Source organism: Cololabis saira, chromosome 12 (assembly GCF_033807715.1).
Source record: "Cololabis saira isolate AMF1-May2022 chromosome 12, fColSai1.1, whole genome shotgun sequence".
Taxonomy (NCBI): Eukaryota; Metazoa; Chordata; class Actinopteri; order Beloniformes; family Belonidae; genus Cololabis; species Cololabis saira.
The window spans coordinates 44,439,816-44,460,842 of record NC_084598.1 but is presented as its reverse complement, the minus strand read 5'-3'; the positions used below and the strand labels follow the sequence as shown (position 1 = coordinate 44,460,842).

General features: G+C 46.8%; 1 protein-coding gene across 1 annotated transcript; it reads right to left on the bottom strand.

Annotated features, from left to right (window-relative positions):
- Positions 1-3,454: 3,454 nt before the first annotated feature.
- adnpb (activity-dependent neuroprotector homeobox b) lies at positions 3,455-20,596 on the bottom strand. The gene is made up of 4 exons (XM_061736874.1): positions 20,467-20,596; positions 12,100-12,216; positions 10,761-10,853; positions 3,455-7,007 (listed from the first exon to the last, which is right to left on the bottom strand). Exons 2-4 carry the CDS (start codon positions 12,205-12,207, stop codon positions 4,071-4,073), a joined length of 3,138 nt encoding a protein of 1,045 aa, XP_061592858.1. The 5' UTR covers positions 12,208-12,216; positions 20,467-20,596; the 3' UTR covers positions 3,455-4,070.
- Between the last annotated feature and the right edge of the window lie 431 nt (positions 20,597-21,027).

Here is a 21,027-nt window from a genome sequence, read left to right as displayed (position 1 = left end):
ACTGAAAATAAGGATTGGACAAAGGGGGGAATTGCACATGCGCAGTAATAAATGAAGAAAGTTGTTACTGGTTCTTTTGTTCATCAGATTGAAAATGAACAGTTTTAGATTTTTTTTAATGTTGAAACAGAAAATAAATCAAATATGAAACTTGGGAGTGAAACATGAGTTTAATCTGTAATCTGTCTTCACTCCGTCCCAAGAGTACCTGGCTGCAGGCAAGATGGCCGACAAGGGCGCGGCCATTTTTTCCAGCCATACCGGAATTCCAGACCGGAAGTTGGTCTTCTTCGTGTATATTACAGGCCCCCAGTCTCGCGCTCAGCAGGCACGCCGATTTTTTCCAGTGGCCAGCCGCGGTACTGCAACAAAAAATCCCATGGGGCCCAGAATTCTTTTTTCCCATAGACCGCAATAGTAAAAGAGAAGCCTCTAAAACTGTTCACAGGACACCTCCAGCTGTAATCACCACCAATTACTAATCTTTGTATTCTATATTTTTAAGTCATGGACTTTATATCCGTCAAAAATGTTTTATAACGGCCAGAAAAGTCAAAGAAAAGTCTCTTTCTGGGCGTGACGTCACGGCTGTGCCGTGCACTCGCAAAGCGCGGTCGTGTGTGTCTCGGGAACGAGGATGGCTGAAACTAAGCCGTTCGGCGGAATAATCACTCAGAAACACATTGCATTGCCAATTTGCACCAAACAGAAATGTTTAATAGCAAGAATAATAATGGTTTGTCATTCTTGTACTTAAACATTTCCGTTGTAGCCAACGGTGTATGGTTTGTGAAAATAAGATATCAGGCAGGAATAACACAAGTCTAAGACCCTGTCCACACGTAGCCGGGTATTTTTAAAAACGAATATTTCCCCCCCTCCGTTTATAAAAACATTTGCATCCACACATAACCGAAGATCTGCGTTTTCGACCACATTCATAACCATTCTAATGATCCTGTAGATCATCCGCGGCTCCGCGGAGGCGCAGGTGTGGGTGTTTCCACTGAGATCCTCCTGCACACACACACCTAACGCACTTCAAATATGTATTCTTCTGTTGCTCTTTCATTTGGAGGCAGCGCCCTGCACGGGACTAAATGAGGGTCAATATTAACAAAATGAGCTTGTGGCGTGAGATCCCCACCTCACAATAAAACTGACCTCCATCAGGTTTGAGCAAACGTGCAGTGAGAGAGATGTGTCGTAGTTGTTACGACGGTGCCGTGGAGTTTTAGATGTCATGTGTTTAACATCATTGTAGTGGCTATTTGTCCTCCAGGTGAATTATAACAAAGTAAATAAATAAATCAAAATATTCAACTCAAAGTATCAAACTATAATAATCAAACGGCCACTGAGACACCTAGGGAGTGGATTTACGCAGGATACAGAAAGTCCATTGTCCAGGCAAAAAATATAGTTTCCATGGTTTATTTTCCTGGCAAATAAACGAGCAAAGATCTTTGACGCCTTTCTTGCCCTGGTAAAAAACCATCTGCCCTCCCAGGTGCCCGGCTCACCTGTGTCTGCCAACCCATATATATAATCTCACCTGGTGCGCTCCAGCTACCCAGTACTTTCAAAATAAAACATGGTTAAGTAACAAAATAAACTTAATCAATACTAAATATCATAAACAAATTAAAACCGGTCTGGTTCGGCGCGACGAATAATAATATACACGAAGAAGACCAACTTCCGGTCTGGAATTCCGGTATGGCTGGAAAAAATGGCCGCGCCCTTGTCGGCCATCTTGCCTGCAGCCAGGTCCCTCTCCTCCGTCATGATGTTGTGACAGTCCGTTCGGCTGCAGCGTCAAAAAAAAGCAGCGTCCAATCAATAACATGAACTGAACTCTAACATACCGCCCCCCCATTGGAAACGAATAGGAAATAGAGAAAAGAGTTTTCCATTCGCTGTTTTAATTCCCAATTTCCATTTTCAAACATCAATGAAATCGGATAACGGATAATGGATAACGGTCCGTTTTCTGTTTTTTATTATCAAAACAAAAGATGGGAAACGGATTATTTCTCTATTTTTATTTTGTCATTTCAAAACAAAAAACGGATGTCCGTGAAGTACACGGACCAAAAAACAGTAAAATTATAGCTCTACAAAAGGTAGAAAACCATTAGGAGCATTTTTTGGCAAAGCAGCAGAAATTGGCAGAACACCGGGTCAGTTTCTGGTCTCCATGGTGACGGAGGTTAGGGGGCGTGTCCAGCAGCAACCACGGTCCCTGCGGTTCCCGGGTTCCCACCACAGTAACTAGAACCCCCCCCCCCATCAGAACCCAGTCCCCCCCATCAGAACCCAGTCCCTCCCATCAGAACCCAGTAAGGAGGCCGGTTCTGTGAACCACATTACAGCACTTTATTGTTCAGAAATGCTTCGGTGAAAAATGAAAACAAAACGATACACAATCAGAGGAACATGTGGAACAACCGCCTTCTTCTGTTTAACATAAAAAACCTCTCACTTCTGCCGGAACGGGGGCCCGTCGGGCCCTGTCTGGACCCGTCTGGACCCACGGAACCATCCGGAACCATCCAGAACCGCTCGGACCCGCGGGTCCAAAAAACGAGCCCCAGGACCACCAGGGGGGCTCAGACCTTAAATAGACGACCCATCGAGCGCTGAGCCGTACGTCACCGTCGCCGCCATATTGGATGTTCAAGACTGTAAACTAATACAAGTAAATGGACTTATTTTCATAAAGCGCCTTTCTACAAAGAAATGTACGTTTTACGTCTCATTTATTCATTCACACACGCACTAATATACTTGGGAAACAGTTAGGCACCAAATATAATATATTTGATTTTCTCAGATGGCAAAAATAAGAACTTTATTGATCCCACATAGGAGTAATTCATGTTATATCAGCTATAGAGAACAAGGTAGTGCCGAAAAACAATATATATCCCCCCTCACAAAAATAAGAAAAATAGAGAAACATATTTTCTCACCAACAAAGAAAATTAAAAAAATTTTCAAATAACAAAATAACATATTTGAACCATTTTCAGACAATAAAATAACTGAAAAAATCTGAAAAATGGTTCAAATATGTTATTTTATTTGAAATTTTTTTTATTTTCTTTGTTGATGAGAAAATATGTTTCTTTATTTTTCTTATTTTTGTGATTTTTCTTTATTTTTTTGTGAGCTGATATAACATGAATTACTCCTATGTGGGATCAATAAAGTTCTTATTTTTGACATCTGGGAAAATTAAATATATTATATTTGGTGCCTAACTGTTTCCCAAGTATATTAGTGCGTGTGTGAATGAATAAATGAGACGCAAAACGTACATTTCTTTGTAGAAAGACGCTTTATGAAAATAAGTCCATTTACTTGTATTAGTTTACAGCGCAGTCTTGAACATCCAATATGGCGGCGTCTACGTATATATGTCTATGCTAGCCCCGCCCCCTTCGCCAGCCCCGCCCCCTGGTACAGGCCCCGCCCCCCGCGGTCCAGATTCTCGTCTCCAAAGTCAAATCCGACCAAATCAGAAGCAGAAACTTGGACCTCACTTAACGGTTTTTGGTAAGAAAGGAAGGAAAAGGCGGGAAAAGTCCTGCGCCAAAGCAACACGACGGCCGTCTAGCGGAGGAGTCGTCGTCGTCGACCTCTGACCTCCGACCTCCCGCACGACGAAAAAGCAAATATCCAGGGGTCCATGTGCAGCAGCGCCGTCCAAACACGTCTAAAAGACTGTACAAATGTACACCGGCCTCCTCCCGCGTGAAAAACTGGTGCTCGCCGAGGCCCCGCCCCCCCGGGGCCAGGGGGCGGGGCCAGCGTCCACTTATGTTACAGGATATAGAAGGCAATAATGTCTGTTTGGTTCCCCCACCAGAACCCCCCGCTGTACAAATGAGGTTAAAACTGTGTTCAGGTTTCCACGGCGACGCCGCTGGCCCCGCCTCCCGACGCCCCCCCGATGGCTTGTTTTTCCCGCCGGCGTCCTCCAGTCCGGGCGAGGGCGGAGGGGGGGTTAGGGGTCAGGGGTCATGGGGGGGTCGGGGTCCGACTGAAGGGTCATTTTTGGTTTGTCAGACCTGCTGCTTTCCTAAGTGGGCGTGGTCTCGTCCGCTCCGCGCCGCCGACGGCACGAACTTGGGGATGATGATGGGGGACGGCGCGCCGCCCGAGCCGTCGGCCGCGCCGAAGCCGTTCTCCACGTGCGCCGCTTCGTCATCATCATCATCATCGTCCTCATCATCATCATCATCGTCGTCATCGTCGTCGTCAGATAAGTCATCAAGATCTGAAACTCCCGTCGCCGGCTCCTCCCCCTGCGGCGCCGGCTCCTCCCCCTCCGGAGCTCCGGTTGGCTGCTGGTTGCCGTGGCGATCTGCCTCCTCCTCCTCCTCCGCCGGGTCCTTGTCCCCCCCCTGCTCTTCCTCTTCCTCTTCCTCCTCGTCGTCGTCTTCCTCCTCGCTGGAGTCGATGGCGATCGGCTCTGAAAGGTCCAGTGGGAGGTTCTGCGGCGACGTGGCCCTGGTTGTCGGGTCTCCGCCGGTGGTGGCGGCGGGCAGGGGTTCCGCCCCGCCCCCGGCCTCGCCCCCGGTCCGGCCCGGCCCCCGTAGCCGAGGCGGTGGCCGCCCGCCGCTAGCCACCAGCTCGCGGTGCCTCTGCAGCGCCCGCTCCGACACGCCCATGCGGGTCTTGGAGGTGCGCGGCGCGTTGGTGGCTCCGCCGGCCCCGCCCACCCCGGCCAGCGCCAGGTCGTGGGTCAGCGCGTCGAGCTCGTGCATGCTGAAGCCCAGCAGAACGCTGGCGCGCTGCCGCTCGCACTCCTGCACGCAGCGCCGCCGCCGCACGCCGAAGTGGCCGGACACGTCGGAGCGCCAGAGCCAGAGGCGCGACGCCAGCTTGGCCACCTCGCGCTGCGTGGCGTACGGCGCCCGGTTGAAGTACCGCGTCAGAAACGCCTTGCGCGTCTCGTACGGCTGGTTCTCCTGGCCCTTGGGGTCCAGCGCCAGCACCACCGGGTCGTCCGGGTTCTCCACGAAGGCGTTCATGTCGCGGGGGTGGGCCCGCTCCCCCGGGGGGCCCGTCCTCCGGCGCTTGGCGGCGTCGGAGCCGTCGAGGCCGCCGGGCCGCTTGAGGGCGGCGGCGCCGGGGGCTTGAGGGCCGGCCCGGGCCGGGGCGGCGGCGGCGCGGCCCTCCTGGCCGTTGTGGGTCTTGCCCACGCCGCGGCAGTGCACCAGGTGCAGCGTGATGGTGGAGGCCGTCATGTTGCTGGTGTACACGCCCAGGCAGTGGATGCACTTGTACGTGAGCTTCTTCTCCACCGGGTGGACGGTCTGGATCACCTGGTGCCGCTCGCGCAGGTGCTGCGCCAGCGACTCCGAGATGGGCCCCTTCAGGATGGAGAAGCACAGCGGGCACAGCGTCTTGCCCACGTCCCTCTTGTACGGCACCGAGGCCTGCGGGGAGGCCTTGGCGGGGCCGTCGGCGGCCGGGGTCCTGGGCGGCTGCTGGGGCGGCAGCCTCTTGCCCGACGACGCCGCCAGGGCGGGCGGCGGCGCGTGGTTCTGGGCGTGGAACGCCACCGACTCCTCTGGCGCGTCGCGCATGTTGTAGGTGGTGACGATGAGCTGCACGTTCTTGGGGTTGCCCTGCTGCAGCGTGAGGTCGAAGGTCAGCGGCGAGTCGGTGCGCGGCCCCACCTTCTCGTCGGGGTGCGACAGCCGCATGTGCGCCACCATCTTCTCCACGTCGTTGAAGGTGGCGCGGCAGTGCGGGCAGGACAGGCCGTGGATCAGCATGTGGTTGAGCAGCGTGTCGCTGGGCAGGTAGCGGTTGCAGTACAGACACTTGCTGGTGAAGTTGTGGATCTTCATGATGTAGTTGGCCACCGCCGGCACCTTCTCCGCCTTGTGCTCCTTCTCGAAGTGCGCGCTGTAGACGTTCTCGGGGAACAGCTCGTTGCAGATGGTGCAGATCTTCCACTTCTGGGTGTAGGAGGTGCCGAGCAGCGAGGCGGCGCCGCCCTTCTTGGCCGACACCGAGGCCACGGTGGTGGCGGCCGCCTGCACGCGGGCGCCCAGCGGGTGGGAGCGCAGCGCCGAGGAGGCGCCGGCCAGCAGGGGGCCCCGCAGGCTCACGCCCGACAGCAGCTGCTTGGCGGCGTGCGACTGCTGCGGCACGTGGACCTGGGCGTTGCCCGGCAGGGCGGCGCGGCCCTGCGGGGCCCCGGCGCCGAAGGGCTGGGAGGGCCGTGCCTTCAGGCCCGCCGCCAGCAGGCTGCCGAAGCCCGCCTTGGACGGCAGGACGCCGCGGCCCAGCTGCTGCGCCGCCGAGCGCGGCGCGGCCATGACGGCGCCCTTGGGGCCCATGCCGATCACCGTCTTGTCCCCCTGGCTCTTGGGCGGGAACATGACCAGCGGTTTGGGCCGTGGCACGATGACGCTGGTGTGGCCGATCATGGCCGTCACCTGGTAGCCGATGCGCTCGTGGTCCTCGATGACGTGCTGCACCAGCGCCTCGTAGGTGCGCGGCACAAACAGACACTTCTTGCAGTGGATCTGGTTGCTGGCGGCGCTGGCGTCGGCGCCGTTGGGGGCGGCCGCCTTGTCCCCCGGCTTGGCGATGTAGGGGTGCGCCACCTGCTGGAAGTGTTCTCGGTAGATGTGCTTGCGCACCACGTTGTACAGCGGGTCCCGGTACGTGCACTTCTTGCAGTAGTACACGGCCTGCTCCACGTTGTCCCTCTTCAGGAGCCCGTCCTTGGCCCCCAGGGCCCCCGCCGCCGCGCTGGCGCCGCCGTGGCCCGGCCGCGACGCGCTGTTGGGCATGTGGAACAGCTTGATGTGCGTCTCCAGCGTTTTCTTGTTGCCATTGAAGGTGCAGTAGGGGCAGTTGAGCAGGATGTTGCTCTCAAAGTTCTCGCTGTGGACGTTGCGGAAGTGGCTCTTGTAGGCCGAGAAGTACTTGGAGGAGAAGAGGCAGCCGGAGCAGCAGAACGGCTTGGACCGGTACTCCTGGGGACACGGGGGGGACAGGACGAGGTAAGTTAGTGGAGTCACTCAGTAACCTCACAATCACAAGTTTACATAACATTTACATTTACATCCAGATCTGTCCACCGCTGCCATTCACCTACACTAGTGTTGTTGTTGTCAGCCTGTTTCAATTCTAGTTTTAGGGCTAATCCCAATACACCCCCTACTTTCTACCACTAGCCCTAAAAAAGAAGCCACAGATTTTAGGGCACTTGAAATCTTCCCAGGGCCCAGTCCCAATACTCCCACTACTCCTACTTTTCAGCACCGCCCCTAAATTTTGCTTGCTACGTCACTGCGTGGTTTACGTTCGGGTATGTAAGCGACTGCGTAGTTACGTTTGCACAAACGTCACACCATATCAGGAAGCCCAGAGATAAAAGCTGTTTTTTCAGGCGTAAAAGTAACCGTTAAGATCCCCAACCTAGGCTCAGTTTATCCAAATAACGCCTGCTAAGAAATTTGATCTGATGTTTTCGGAGAAGAGCCGCCGTCCCGGGGAGAAACCTGCAGCTCTGTGGAGAATTACCGCTGGCTGAAATAAATCATTTAGGAAGATAAATGTCGGTTTAATAGATGAAATCTAACAGTTGTAGCTATGCCTGTTAAGAAATTTGCGCCGAAAATTTCAGGATGATGCCTGCCGGCTCGGGAGCTGATTTATGGGTCCGCGTTAAATCGACGCAGAGCCTACGGCGTACGTCGCCAGGGACCAGGGGTCGGCAACCCGCGGCTGTAGAGCCGCATGCGCTCTTTAGCACCGCCCTAGTGGCTCCTGGAGCTTTTTCAAAATGTTTGACCTTTTTTTTTCTTCCTTTTTTCTTCTTTTTTTCTACGACATTTCGACTTATTTCCTTTTTATCGAGATTGTATTTCAACATTAATCTCGACATTTCAACTTTTTTCTCAACATCTCGACTTTTTTCTTGAAATTTTGACATTTTTCTCGACATTTTGCATTTCGCCATTTGCCTTCATTCTAAGGCTGATACAAGACTTTTCATTTTTTGCGGCTCCAGACATATTTGTTTTTTGTGTTTTTGGTCCAATATGCCTCTAAAACATTTTGGGTTGACGACCGCTGTTATAGACCGACCCACTTTGCCGTCATGTTGACCGAAGTGGAGCGCGAGTTTAGTTTCTGTCCAGAGGACGAGAGACATCAGCACCTCCAGAACCAGGTCCAACCTGCCCATACAGAATCGGACCAGCAGACGTCAAAGATCATGTTACTCCTTAAAAGGGGTCCAATAGGCGGGTTTTTAAAAAAGTCATGACTTTTTTATTTATATCATAGTCACGTCTTTAATTCACTCGTTTTAAAAACAGGAAAACTTGTAAACTTCTCACTTCTACAACTGTTGGTAAATCCAGGAAAATCCCGACATATAAAAAGGGAAGTTGACCCAAAATGCACCGGGACATTAATTTTTGTTTCTGTCGCCTGAAGCCGATTTTACAGTAACAGGAGGCTGTAAACCTCGGCTTTATAACTGGGCTGGATCAATAACTGTGATCGGAGTGATCTGTAACTCCTTCTGTGCTGCTGGAAGTGCTCCGAAGCACCTTCCCTGTGTGCTTTTGGACATTTTTATATATATATATATATATATATATATATATATACACATACATACATATATATATATATATATATATACACATACATTAGGGCTGCAACTAACGACTATTTTAATAGTCGACTAGTCACCGACTATTGAAACGATTAGTCGACTAATCGGATAATTAGTCATTTTTTCTTAAATTTAGTATGTCGCTTTAATTATGTGGCAAATGATAATAAACACGAGAAAGATGGGTACTTCAATGAAAAATACAGGACTGTCTCAGAAAATTTGAATATTGTGATAAAGTCCTTTATTTTCTGTAATGCAAAAATGTCATACATTCTGGATTCATTACAAATCAACTGAAATATTGCAAGCCTTTTATTATTTTAATTTTGCTGATCATGGCTTACAGCTTAAGAAAACTCAAATATCCTATCTCAAAAAAATAGAATATTCTGGGAATCTTAAGCTGTAAACCATGATCAGCAATATGAAAATAATAAAAGGCTTGCAATATTTCAGTTGATTTGTAATGAATCCAGAATGTATGACATTTTTGTTGTTTTAATTGCATTACAGAACATAAAGAAATAAAGAACACAATATTCTAATTTTCTGAGACAGTCCTGTAGATATTTTATTCAACTTTGCCCCTTTGTTCATACAAAAAGTTAATAAAATGTCCTATTTAAAACCAAGGACAGTGATCAGTCAGACATAAATCCATGAATAAATAAACATCTATCCATTATTTTTCATTTTTTAAGGACAGGCAAATGTGTTATATAAAAAATAAAATAAAACGTCTCATATTTTTTCTGTATCAAGTGGGTGAAATCGGTTCTGGATGGCAGGACGTTCTCTGGGTTGAACTGGTGTATCATTTGTTGAAACCCGTCACCCAGCCCCGACGTGCTTTCTCTTCAAATGCTCGTGCGTTACCAACGTGCTCCCGTGATAAGCAAGGTCTGCTTTGCAAACCTTGCAAGTCATCTTTTTATTTACCGTATCCAGGCTAAAAGGCTCCAAAACTTTAGAAGTTTTGTTACATGCAGCGGCTCTACAGGACGGGACGCCGTCATTATTGTTTACCCGCTACCGCTCGGCAGAGACGCTATCGTGCATGCGCGACTCTCGGCAGAGATTGTATTGAAGTGAGACGCCTCACTCCATTGGAAAAACACGTCTGGCGACTATTGTCGACAATGGAATTCATTGTCGACAATTTTGATTAGCGATTTTTGTCGACAACGTCGACGAATCGTTGCAGCCCTAACATACATACATACACATATACATATACATACATACATATATATTTTTTTTAATTATTATTATTACTTTTTACATCGTCAGGTTAATTTTTATAGTTTTTTTTTTTACATAAATTCACGTGTCACAGCCAATAAGACTAGTACCCCTTCAGATGAGTTCATATGAAGCAATAAATGTGTTAATATTATAGGGTGTGGCCTCTTGATTGGCAGCCGGCTGAGCCAACGGCGAGCCGTCACCACATCTTCATCAGTCGTGGTCCGGCTGTGCCCCCCAGTGATGTAATCGGGACCTTGTGGTCGCCGGTAGCAACCCAGCGCCGCCTAAACGCAGCATTGTCTCTACTTTCACCACCAAAACCACATTTGAAACAGGATTTTCTGCCGTAAAATTTTAAATGTTCGTAAATATTCAGCTGACGGAGCTTGTTGCCACGGCTACCGTTGATTGACACAAGGTGGGTGCGTTCTAGGGCCGTACGACATGACCTCAAAGTAATATTACAATAAATTGGGCAGTTTTACCTTGATAACAGGGTTGTAACGATACACTAATCTCACGATACGGTACGATACACGATATTATAGCAGTATTTTTTTTAACAACCTTGAATGAGGAACATATGACTGGAAAAAATTGTCTTTTATTTGAAAGACACAAAATACAAAACAATACTGTACGTTTGCCCTATTGTTACAGTTTGTAATGCTTTATAACTGTTTAAGTTTTAAAGAGAAAACCAGGCCAACCATTTTCCACAAACTGAACTAGAAGTAAATGTCAGGTTTGCATTATGATCTTCAGTTTCATACAAGTAGAAGAAAGGTGTCCAATATTTCATACGGATCCCCCCCAAAAACAAACACACACACGACTGTGGTCTCACCTGGGGTTTGGTATGCGACGGCTCCCACATGCACACATCTTCCCAGCTGGTGTGTTTGATGTAAACGTCTGGAGGGACGAAATCCTTGAAGTCCTGGAGAAGAAATACGCTCAGGTTAACACACGATCATGATGCAGCAGGGGAGGACGGACAACCACGTGGAAACAGGTGACACGGGCGGCAAGAAGGTTCACGTAGCGCAGATCTGATGACGCCGGGCTCAGAACAACCTCCTCTTTAGTTGAACGTTAGGTAAAACCGGCCAGGTGACTTTATAACTTAGCTGGCCGGTAAAGAAGTCAAGAATTAGTCTGGCTTGGTACGTTTTGTACCAGTGGAAATGGCTGTGAATGGGAGGAGTCTAACGCCTGTTACATGAGAACTTCTGTGAAGTGAATGTGACATAAAAAAATATTCACAGATTGAGGTTTTTTTTTTAATCCTTATTTTGAAGTTATTCAACAATATTTACCCGGTACAGAACGTACCGAGACGATCCCAACCGGGTGAAGGTGGGCGTCATTCCCCGACTTAGATAGAGAAACCAACTATTAAAGTGAGATTTGTTGTGATTTGACGTTATGAAGTGGATATTTAAAAAACGAACAAACAGCAGAATTGCTAAAAACACTTTTACTGTAAAACCGTCGTCAGTCTTTCATTGACATTCGGTTCCCAGAACCAGCTGTCACCGGTTCAACCCTGGAAATCAGGGTCAAACCCGGAGGAACCAGGTAATTCTTGGCAGCACGTCTTCAAAAGTGAAACCCTGCTGTGGATAAAAGAGATTTTCAACAATTTGAGGCTTGAAAAAATCTGATACTGAGAGGTTCTTCCAGAAGATTTAGTGAAATGTGGGGACCTTTCTTTGCCTATGCAGAGAAAGTCCCTTCCCAGTTACACCGGAATAAGATTCCACTTTATTTTTATTCACCTTTTGTCGTTTATTTATTTATATTTTGACTTGAAAAGTGAGGTTATTGTCACTGTAATATGTGAAATATGGCCGAAACGACGTTTTCTTTCTCGTTTTTTTTGGCATTGTTTTTTGGCTCTTATTATTATTATTATTATTATTATTCTTATCTTCTTCTCCTTCTTCTTTCTCTTTAGTTATTTACATGCACTTTATCATTGTCAATTTGTGTATTAAAAACCAATAAACAAAGTTTATAAAAAAAAAAAAAAAAAGTGAAACCCTAAAGCAGCGATGGGTTTAGTACTAATTTAAGATGAGCAGTGCAACTCAAGGTGAGATGAACCAGGAACCTCCTGACGATCAAACCACGAGGAACCGGAGCGGTGAAGTTTCCAGTCTTCAGACTCCGATCGTGCTCACCTCGATGTGATCTCTGCAGAACTCCAGGCCGATGTCTCCCAGGACCTTCTTGACATTTTTCCTGGCTTTCCGCAGGCTGCTGAGGTTGTTGACGGGGAGCTGGAACATCCTGCCAGCCTGAAAAGGAAACACACACAACGCGCTTTCAACAGATCCGGCCTTCAACTCTCATCACAACAGCTGACCGGTACAGAGTCCAAACCCGGCGATGCCTCGTCCCTTTCTCCCCTGAAACGGCTCCACTTGGAGTAGAACGCGTTCCCCTTTTCCACCAAACCAGTTCCAGTGCTGGTTCACAACTCCTTCAACTTAGAAACCAGCTGAGAACCGGGTTGTTTTTCCACAGATCGGGTGCTAAGAGGAGCCACGTCAGTTACGTCTCCGCTAACGTCAGTTACGTCTCTGCTAACGTCAGTTACGTCTCTGCTAACGTCAGTTACGTCTCCGCTAACATCAGTTACGTCTCCGCTAACGCCAGTTACGTCTCCGCTAACGCCAGTTACGTCTCCGCTAACGTCAGTTACGTCTCCGCTAACGCCAGTTACGTCTCCGCTAACGTCAGTTACGTCTCCGCTAACGCCAGTTACGTCTCCGCTAACGCCAGTTACGTCTCCGCTAACGCCAGTTACGTCTCCGCTAACGCCAGTTACGTCTCCGCTAACGCCAGTTACGTCTCCGCTAACGCCAGTTACGTCTCCACTAACGCCAGTTACGTCTCCGCTAACGCCAGTTACGTCTCCGCTAACGCCAGTTACGTCTCCGCTAACGCCAGTTACGTCTCTGCAAACGTCAGTTACGTCTCTGCGTTTGCGTGAAAGTTGCAGCAACAACCAGGTATCTGCTCTAACAGGACTTGGTCCACGTAGCTCCTCCGTGGACACATCTCTACAAGACAGGTTGTCTCCTCCTCCTCCCATGATGCTTTGCTGCATCCAGATTCATTCTTATTTAAAAATGTCTCCGTCTCCCAGTCTTGCTGTTGCCGTTGGTCTAAATAACTCCTCACCTCCGCTTACTAAGAGGTTCTTTCCTCTAGACCAGCAAAGAGTTGGTGCTACTTTGGAACCGGTTCTTCTGGCCCTGAACCAGTTCTCCGTCAGTGGAAACAGAAAGCCCAGTTCCAGAACCAGAACCAGTCCTGGAACCGGTTTTATAGTTTATAGTTTTATTTGGATCCCCATTAGCTGCAGCAAAACTGCAGCTATTCTTCCTGGGGTCCGACACATAATATACAATACAAGACAAAAATGAAAAGCAAACCTAAAGAGGTAGTAGAAGAAAAAGAAAAGAAACATAGAAAAGAAAAAAGGAAATTCTACTACAAAATATATTCTAGATTTCTGTCAAATAAGACCAGTGTTCCTTTTGACACCTTGGTTTGGTGGAAAAGGGGTAAGAATGAGTGTTTGACCCACCCTGATCAAACATTTCATGTGTTGAGCGGGTGAATAAACAAATGGGTGATGACGGTGCCAGCGGAGGGCAGGGCGGGTTAGTGACTCCAACACCAGCTGGTGAACCTGAAACATCCTCAAGAACCAGGAAACACTTAATGTGATTCTACATCAATCGAGAGCCGATTGATGGCTGAAAATTCACATTTTCCAGAGGGAAAAAAACCTCTTCCATCCATCCAATCACCTCCGACCAGCTTCACTCTACTGAGCATGCTCAGTGTCATGAACCTAGCGAAGGCTGGAGCTACAAAGAAAGCTAGTTGAGCTCAGAGCCTGCAAACTCTGCTTCCTCCATCGTTGATGGAGCAGAAGTACGCGGCTCTCTGAGGTCCGAGACACATCAGAACCGGACACAATCTGTCAGAGATTTCAGAGAATTGTAACGAGCAAAGGAAATTATTACGGTTGCATCTAGGGCTGAGCGATTAATTGCATTTGCGATAATATCGCGATGTGATAAAACGAGATTTTCTAACCGCAAAGGCTGCGATTCGACCAGATCACGTAATGTGCGAGTGAGCAGAGCGGGAAGAGCGTAACCTAAATCTACCACGGCCTCAGTGTTAGGGCTCGGCTGGGCGGGGCTTTCCTCCGCAGCTCGCGCTGGGATCGGGCGAGGAGGAAATATATGAGCGTGGAGTCGGCGTGGCGAGGAGCACGAGCCGGGCGTGCGCTGGCGGACAGTGGAGTCGCTGTGAGCCTGAACCTGCAGCTCATCAGGAGGAGGTTAAAGAGCGGGGCTGCCAGTTGTTCATTGCTGGTTCGTTTTGTTGGTTTGTGTTAGTTTGCTGGTGGTTTTTTTTCTCCCGGGGATTTCTGAGTTACTTGTGAAGAAGTTCTGAGTTTCCTGTGAGGTCGAGGAAGGTTTTTTTGTTCCCTGTGTTTTGGGTCGATTCGACCCAAAACACCCGTGTGTACAGACGTGTCTAGACGTGTTAAATAAATCTGACATTATTTATTATAAAACACCCTGATTTATTGCTTGTTTAGTTGAAAAATACATGAGAACAGGACCTTGAAAAAAATAATCGCATGTTAAATCGCAATCGAAATATTGAGGAAAAAAATCGCAATTAGATTATTTTCAAAAATCGTTCAGCCCCATCTCTGTTTGGTCCTCGAGGGGGTCTATCTGAACTGTTGAAGGCCCAGCACACCGGGGTTAAAGACCTTTAAAACATGTTGGGTCCTGATCCCAGTCGGGTGTCCACCACGTCGTCAACATGTGTTGCGGTGACTTAAATAAACGCTGAAAAACCTAGAAAGAACCGGCGCTGGCTGAAGCTGGAGAGGAACCGCAGACGACTGACGCAGACGTCCACAAGTGATGTGGTTGTAATCTCCATCAACACAAGCTAATCAGAGAATAACAAACTGAAATCGCTTAAGAAGATTCTGTGACGGCAACAGCCCCCGTCAGGGCTTAACTTGCTCCAACAACCAAACTTGCTGCAAATGGAAAAGGTTTGTCAATTAAATAAATTAATGAATGAATCAAAAAAAAAATTGAACATCAGTGAACATGGCAACTCTATTGTGTTTACTTAAAGGATGGACCCCAGGTCTTTCATATCTCTTTGATTCAATGTGACCGGAAAAAGTTGGATAAACCATTCAGGAAAAGATCGCTAACTAGCGGTCGCGGGGGGTACTGCACCACGGAGAACTGGAGTGACGGAGAAGTCTGAAGGTTCACGACGGCGTCACGGGGACGGCGTGTGCTCTGCGTTGGTGTGACGCAGAACCTTAATTCAGCCTTAATCGTTTCAATAGTCGGTGACTAGTCGACTATTAAAATAGTCTTTCCAGCCCTACGGGGTCACTCAGAACCAGCAATCAAGCCAGGGGGCCGTGGACGGCAGGAGGAATCTGGACCAGGATCTCTGAGGAAAACATGCAAAGATGCAAAAGGCCGAGAGGAAGGAGCTAAACGTTTCCAGCTGCGAGGAAACGACCAGCCGAAGATGCAGATCTGGTTTAGTTCCTGGTCCGGCTCCTCCAATCATCCCATCAACCAATCACAGCCCGGCGGCTCGTTAACCGTCCTGAGGTCAAACACCTGGACTCTGGCCCGTCTAGAAACAGGAGGAACGAGGGAGGTGGAGGCCGGCGGGGGGCCGCCATCCCTCCATCATCCCTCCATCCCTCCATCCCTCCATCCCGCCACCCCCCTGAAGAAACATGGAAGACGACCGGAGAGGGTGAAAACCAGACCCACCTCCCCTCCCCTCTCCTCTCCTCTCCTCCTCCTCCCTCCCTCGCTCGTAGATGGCGCTGGAGAGAACTCCATTATGTAAGCTGCCTATACGCTGCTGCCCCCCCATCTCTCTCTTTCTCCCTCCCTCCCTACCGACGCAGAGGGCAGGGAGGATGGCGCCTCCTATTGAGTAAGCAGCTCCTACAATAGGTCTGCAGTGGAGGGGGGAGGGATGGGAGGAAGGGAGGAAGAGGAGGGACAAGAGAACAGAGAGAGAGACCAGGGAGGGAGAAAGAGCAGGGAGGACGAGGGAGAGCTGGAGGGGGAGAGATGAGAGGAAAAGGGGAGAGGACAGCAACGGAAGTGGGGGGGAGTCCGGACAGAGGGAGGGAGGGAGGGAGAGGAAAGGCGGAGAAGAGGTCGGAGGGGGGTAGGGAGAGAAAATGGAAGAGGGTGAGAAAGAAAGGGGGGTGGGAAAGAGGCGAGGGAGGGGGGGCAGCTAAGGAGAGGCTGAGAGAAAGGAAGGAGGGCAAGGAAGAAGAGGAGAAGGAGGGAGGGAGGGAGGGAGGGAGGGTGAGGAAAGGCAGGGAAGAGGTCGGAGGGGGGTAGGGAGAGAAAATGGAAGAGGGTGAGAAAGAGGAGGGGGGGTAAGAGCAGCCAAGGAGAGGCTGAGAGAAAGGAAGGAGGAAGAGGAGGAAGAGGAGAGGGAGGAAATGGTGGAGGAGGAGGAGGCCTCTCCCTCCCTCCCTCCCTCCCGGCGGAGGCTGAAACTGGTTCCTCCATCTGCAGTGGGGGGGTGGGGGGCTCAAACCTCCACCCTCCAACCGCCGGTTTTTACCCAGAATGCTCGTGTTTACACCTAAACGGGGGGGAATAGACGCTCCCGGGGGGGTGACTGGGGGATAATTTGACCTAATACGGGAGGGGGGGTCCACACCTCCACGACCACAGGTGAGGACAGGTGGAGATGACGTCAACAACCCCCCAGAACGGGTCACACACCTGGCCCAGGTGTCACCTCTGAACCCTCCCAGCTCCCCGTGACTCCTCTGATGCTACGATCAATAATCGATAAGGATCCATGGATGTAGGGGGGTCTTAACAACCCTAATACCCCCATCTAACCCCATCTAACCCCTCCAGCCCCCCCAGTTCCACCACCACCCCGATCCCACATCCTCCTCTCCTTCAGGGGGTCCAGGTCCACGTCAGTTCCAGTTCACCCACATCTGGATGGATCCGGATCCATCGGTCTGACAGGTTCAGCTCCAGATCGATATCTGTGACCGGTTCAGCTCCAGATCGATCCGGATCAATATCTGTGACAGGTCCGTTGACAAAGACCGACAGCTAGCAGCTAACGTAGCACGCTGGGCTAAACCAGCCCACCACAGGGGGGTCCACTAGAACCAGAACCCCCCTTTTATGTGTTTTATTATCCCCCTGAATATAAACCCGGGGCTTTTTTAGACATGTGTAAACGAGCTGCGGGACATTTCTGTCACATTCAGCCTGTTTTTCATAGAAAACATGAAGCGACCAAGTTGCCTTAGCCGTCGCTCCGGCGGCGAAGTTGGTTTGTGCCTCGATGTTTGACAGCCGGATTTGATTCTTTTTGCGGTGTTTTTTGTTAGAAAGCGTTAGAATCGCCAACATACCCACATATATACCCCCAAATATACCCAAATACCCACATATATACCCCAAAATATACCCAAATACCCCAAAATGCCCCCAAATATACCCAAATATACCCCTGAATATACCCAAATACCCCAAAATGCCCCAAAATACCCACATATATACCCCAAATATACCCAAATACCCCCAAATATACCCAAATACCCCAAAATTCCCCAAAATACCTACATATATACCCCAAATATACCCCTGAATATATAAAAATACCCCAAAATGCCCCAATATACCCCAAAATATACCCAAATACCCCAAAATGCCCCAATATACCCCAAAATATACCCAAATACCCCCAAATGCCCCAAAATACCCACATATATACCCCAAAATATACCCAAATACCCCAAAATGCCCCAATATATCCCAAAATATACCCAAATACCCCACAATATACCCCTGAATATACCCAAATACACCCCTGAATATACCCAAATACCCCCAAAATATACCCCTGAATATACCCAAAATACCCCAATATACCCCTGAATATACCCAAATACCCCAAAATGCCCCCAAATATACTCCTGAATATACCCAAATACCCCAAAATGCCCCCAAATACCCACATATATACCCCCAAATATACCCAAAATACCCTAAAATACCCACATATGTACCCCAAAATATACCCGAATACCCCAAACTGCCCCAAAATACACCCCTGAATATACCAAAATGCCCCCAAATACACACAAACCCACCGACTCCAGAACCAACCCGAATCCTACCAGTCACATAAGCTACACCTGCATTTAATGCATTAAAAAAGGGCTTATTCAGCTTTTCTATAAACTGTTTCCACTGAAAAAAGCTCACATTTTTAAACAGATGTTCATATAGATGTATTTATAGATATTAGTTTTTCACCTGTAGACCAGAAACCACGTGATCCAGTGAGTCCAAACCTGAGATAAATTGTAGTTCTAGTTCCTATACAGACATTTAAATTCTGACAGAGAAACCAGACCTACTTACACGCCTGAGAATATAAAGATAGCTGCTACTAATGTCACTTAATCTCACTGTTCATGGCAGTTCTCTTCTTTTAAATCCACATTAAGATACTCGTAACAGTGTTTTCAAAACACGCTGCTATGTTGGGAAAAAAATGCCAGGATTGGCTGGTAGCACCACAGCTAATCTTGTGTTTATGGAGGTTAATTTTCAAACTTTGCCACTGGAAGGATGTAAACTCAGGTGTGACGAGTCTCTGGGGTTTTAACTCGACCAAACTTGTTCGGAGTCACAGGGTTCCAGAGTCAAAACACCACCACAATGCAGGTAGGCATCAAGGTGAAAGTTATCAAAATAGGTTTTAAAGTCACTATGCCTCTTTATAATGGACTGGAAGGACTAACGAAAGATTTTGTCAAACTCTGGGAACCATATAAGAACATTATGACGAATGAAAGTGCAAGATTTACCTGAAAACAACTTGTAAATATTGTGGAGAATATCACTTTTATTTATTTTATATTATATTTCATTTATTTATTTTATTTTTCCTCCCAATTGGTTAATTCAATATATTTATTTATGTTTGTATTGAAAATGGTACAAGTTAAACTATGTTTGATTTTTTTTTAATAAACTATGCCTTTTCATACTACAGTTGTGGGGTCAAGTGGTTTGGTATCGATTAAAAAAAAATAAAATAAAAAGATACTGTACCATATATGAACATTATGACAGATGAAAGTGAAAAATGTATCTGAAAACTTTAAATATGAAATTAAAAAATAAAATAAATAAAAATGATATTCTCCACAATATTTACATTTATTTTTCATCCCAATTGGTTATTCCAATATAATTATTGATGTTTGTATCGAGAATGGTGCAAGTAAAGTTGAATTAAATTTAAAAAAATGTAAAAACGACAATTAACATATTGTGGAATAAAAACACTATGCCTCTTTATACTACAGTTGTGGGGTCACCTGGTCACGTGGTTTGGTATCTATTTAAAAAATCTAAATAAAAAAAATACTGCACCATATATGAACATTATGACAGATGAAATTGCAAGATTTACCTGAAAACAACTTGTAAATATTTATTTATTTTTTCATTTATTTATTTTATTTTTCCTCCCAATTGGTTAATCCAATATAATTATTGATGTTTGTATTGAGCATAGGTTAAGTTATATTTGAAAAAAAATTTAAAAACGACAAAAAAAAACGATGTCTCTTTAAACTACTACTACTACTACTACTACTAATAATAATAATAATAATACATTTTATTTGTAAAGCACTTTTCAAAAAATAATCTCAAAGTGCTACAGAAACCAGCAAACAAAATAAACAAAAAGGAATAAAATCAAGACACATAACTAACTACAGGTGTAGAGTCCCCTGGTCACCTGCTTAGGTATCTATTAAAATAAAAATACTGCACCATATATGAACATTATGACAGATGAAAGTGCAAGATTTACCTTAAAACAACTTGTAAATATTTATTTATTATTATTTTTTCATTTATTTATTTTATCTTTCCTCCCAATTGAATATATATTGAATATATATTGAATATATCCAATATAATTATTTATGTTTGTATTGAGAATAAGTTATGTTTGAAAAAAATAAATAAAAAACGACAATTAACATATTGTTGGGAAAAAAAAATATTTCTCTTTATACTACAGTTGTGGGGTCCCCTGGTCACGTGGTCTGGTATCTATTAAAATAAAAATTTTAAATTAAATACTGCTCCATATATGAACATTATGACAGATGAAAGTGCAAAATTTACCTGAAAACAACTTGTAAATATTTGTTTATTTTATTTTTTCCATTTATTTTTCCTGCCAATTGGTTAATATTAAAAATAAAAATAAAAACAGAACCACTGCACCAGCAGAGCGGAGTGGAGTCCGTCCCTCCAACCTGAAACCAACTTCAGCCGCGGCTGCACCGCCTCCCATCACAACACCCGGCCGACGGTCGACGGCTCGAATCCCGACCCCCAAAACCTCCCGAACCCCCGAAACCCCCCCGGCTTTACCTGCGATCACCTGCGCTGCTCCCTCCGGGCCGCGGGGCGACTAAGGTGCACCGTTTGTGGTGATCTGCTCCCAGGTGGTGCCCATTCTCTCTCCCGGACAGACAATACACCTCCAGCCGGGAAACTGCCGGACCCAAAATGGCGGAAATAACACGCCGGACGTGACGTCGTCCTCGTTAGCATATATTTAAAATAATAAATAAAATCAAATAAAAATGGGTATGTATAAATAAAATAAATATATGTGACATATTTAAAAATATATCATATACATTTTATATCAAAAATGCATATGCTTTAGGTTCGTCGTGAGTAAACAACCCGGACTAGTTTTTTTTGTTTTGTTTTGTTTTTATTTCTTTATTTAAATCTTGAAATACAATGAAAGATTAAGGTTGAATTGAATTGAATTGAATTGAATTGAATTGAATTGAATTGAATTGAATTGAATTGAATTGAATTGAAGAAGAAAGAAGAAAGAAGAAAGAAAGAAGAAGAAAGAAAGAAGAAGAAAAGAAGAAAGAAAGAAAGAAAGAAAGAAAGAAAGAAAGAAAAAAAAAG

What these genes read in the sequence shown, in the direction of transcription:
- adnpb (XM_061736874.1), bottom strand. Translation starts at nt 12,207, where the DNA reads ATGTTCCAGCTCCCCGTCAACAACCTCAGCAGCCTGCGGAAAGCCAGG. An exon ending in TCTGCAGAGATCACATCGAG is followed by an intron (nt 10,854 to 12,099) that starts GTGAGCACGATC and finishes TTTCTTCTCCAG; the next exon opens with GACTTCAAGGATTTCGTCCC. An exon ending in CGTCGCATACCAAACCCCAG is followed by an intron (nt 7,008 to 10,760) that starts GTGAGACCACAG and finishes CCGTGTCCCCAG; the next exon opens with GAGTACCGGTCCAAGCCGTT.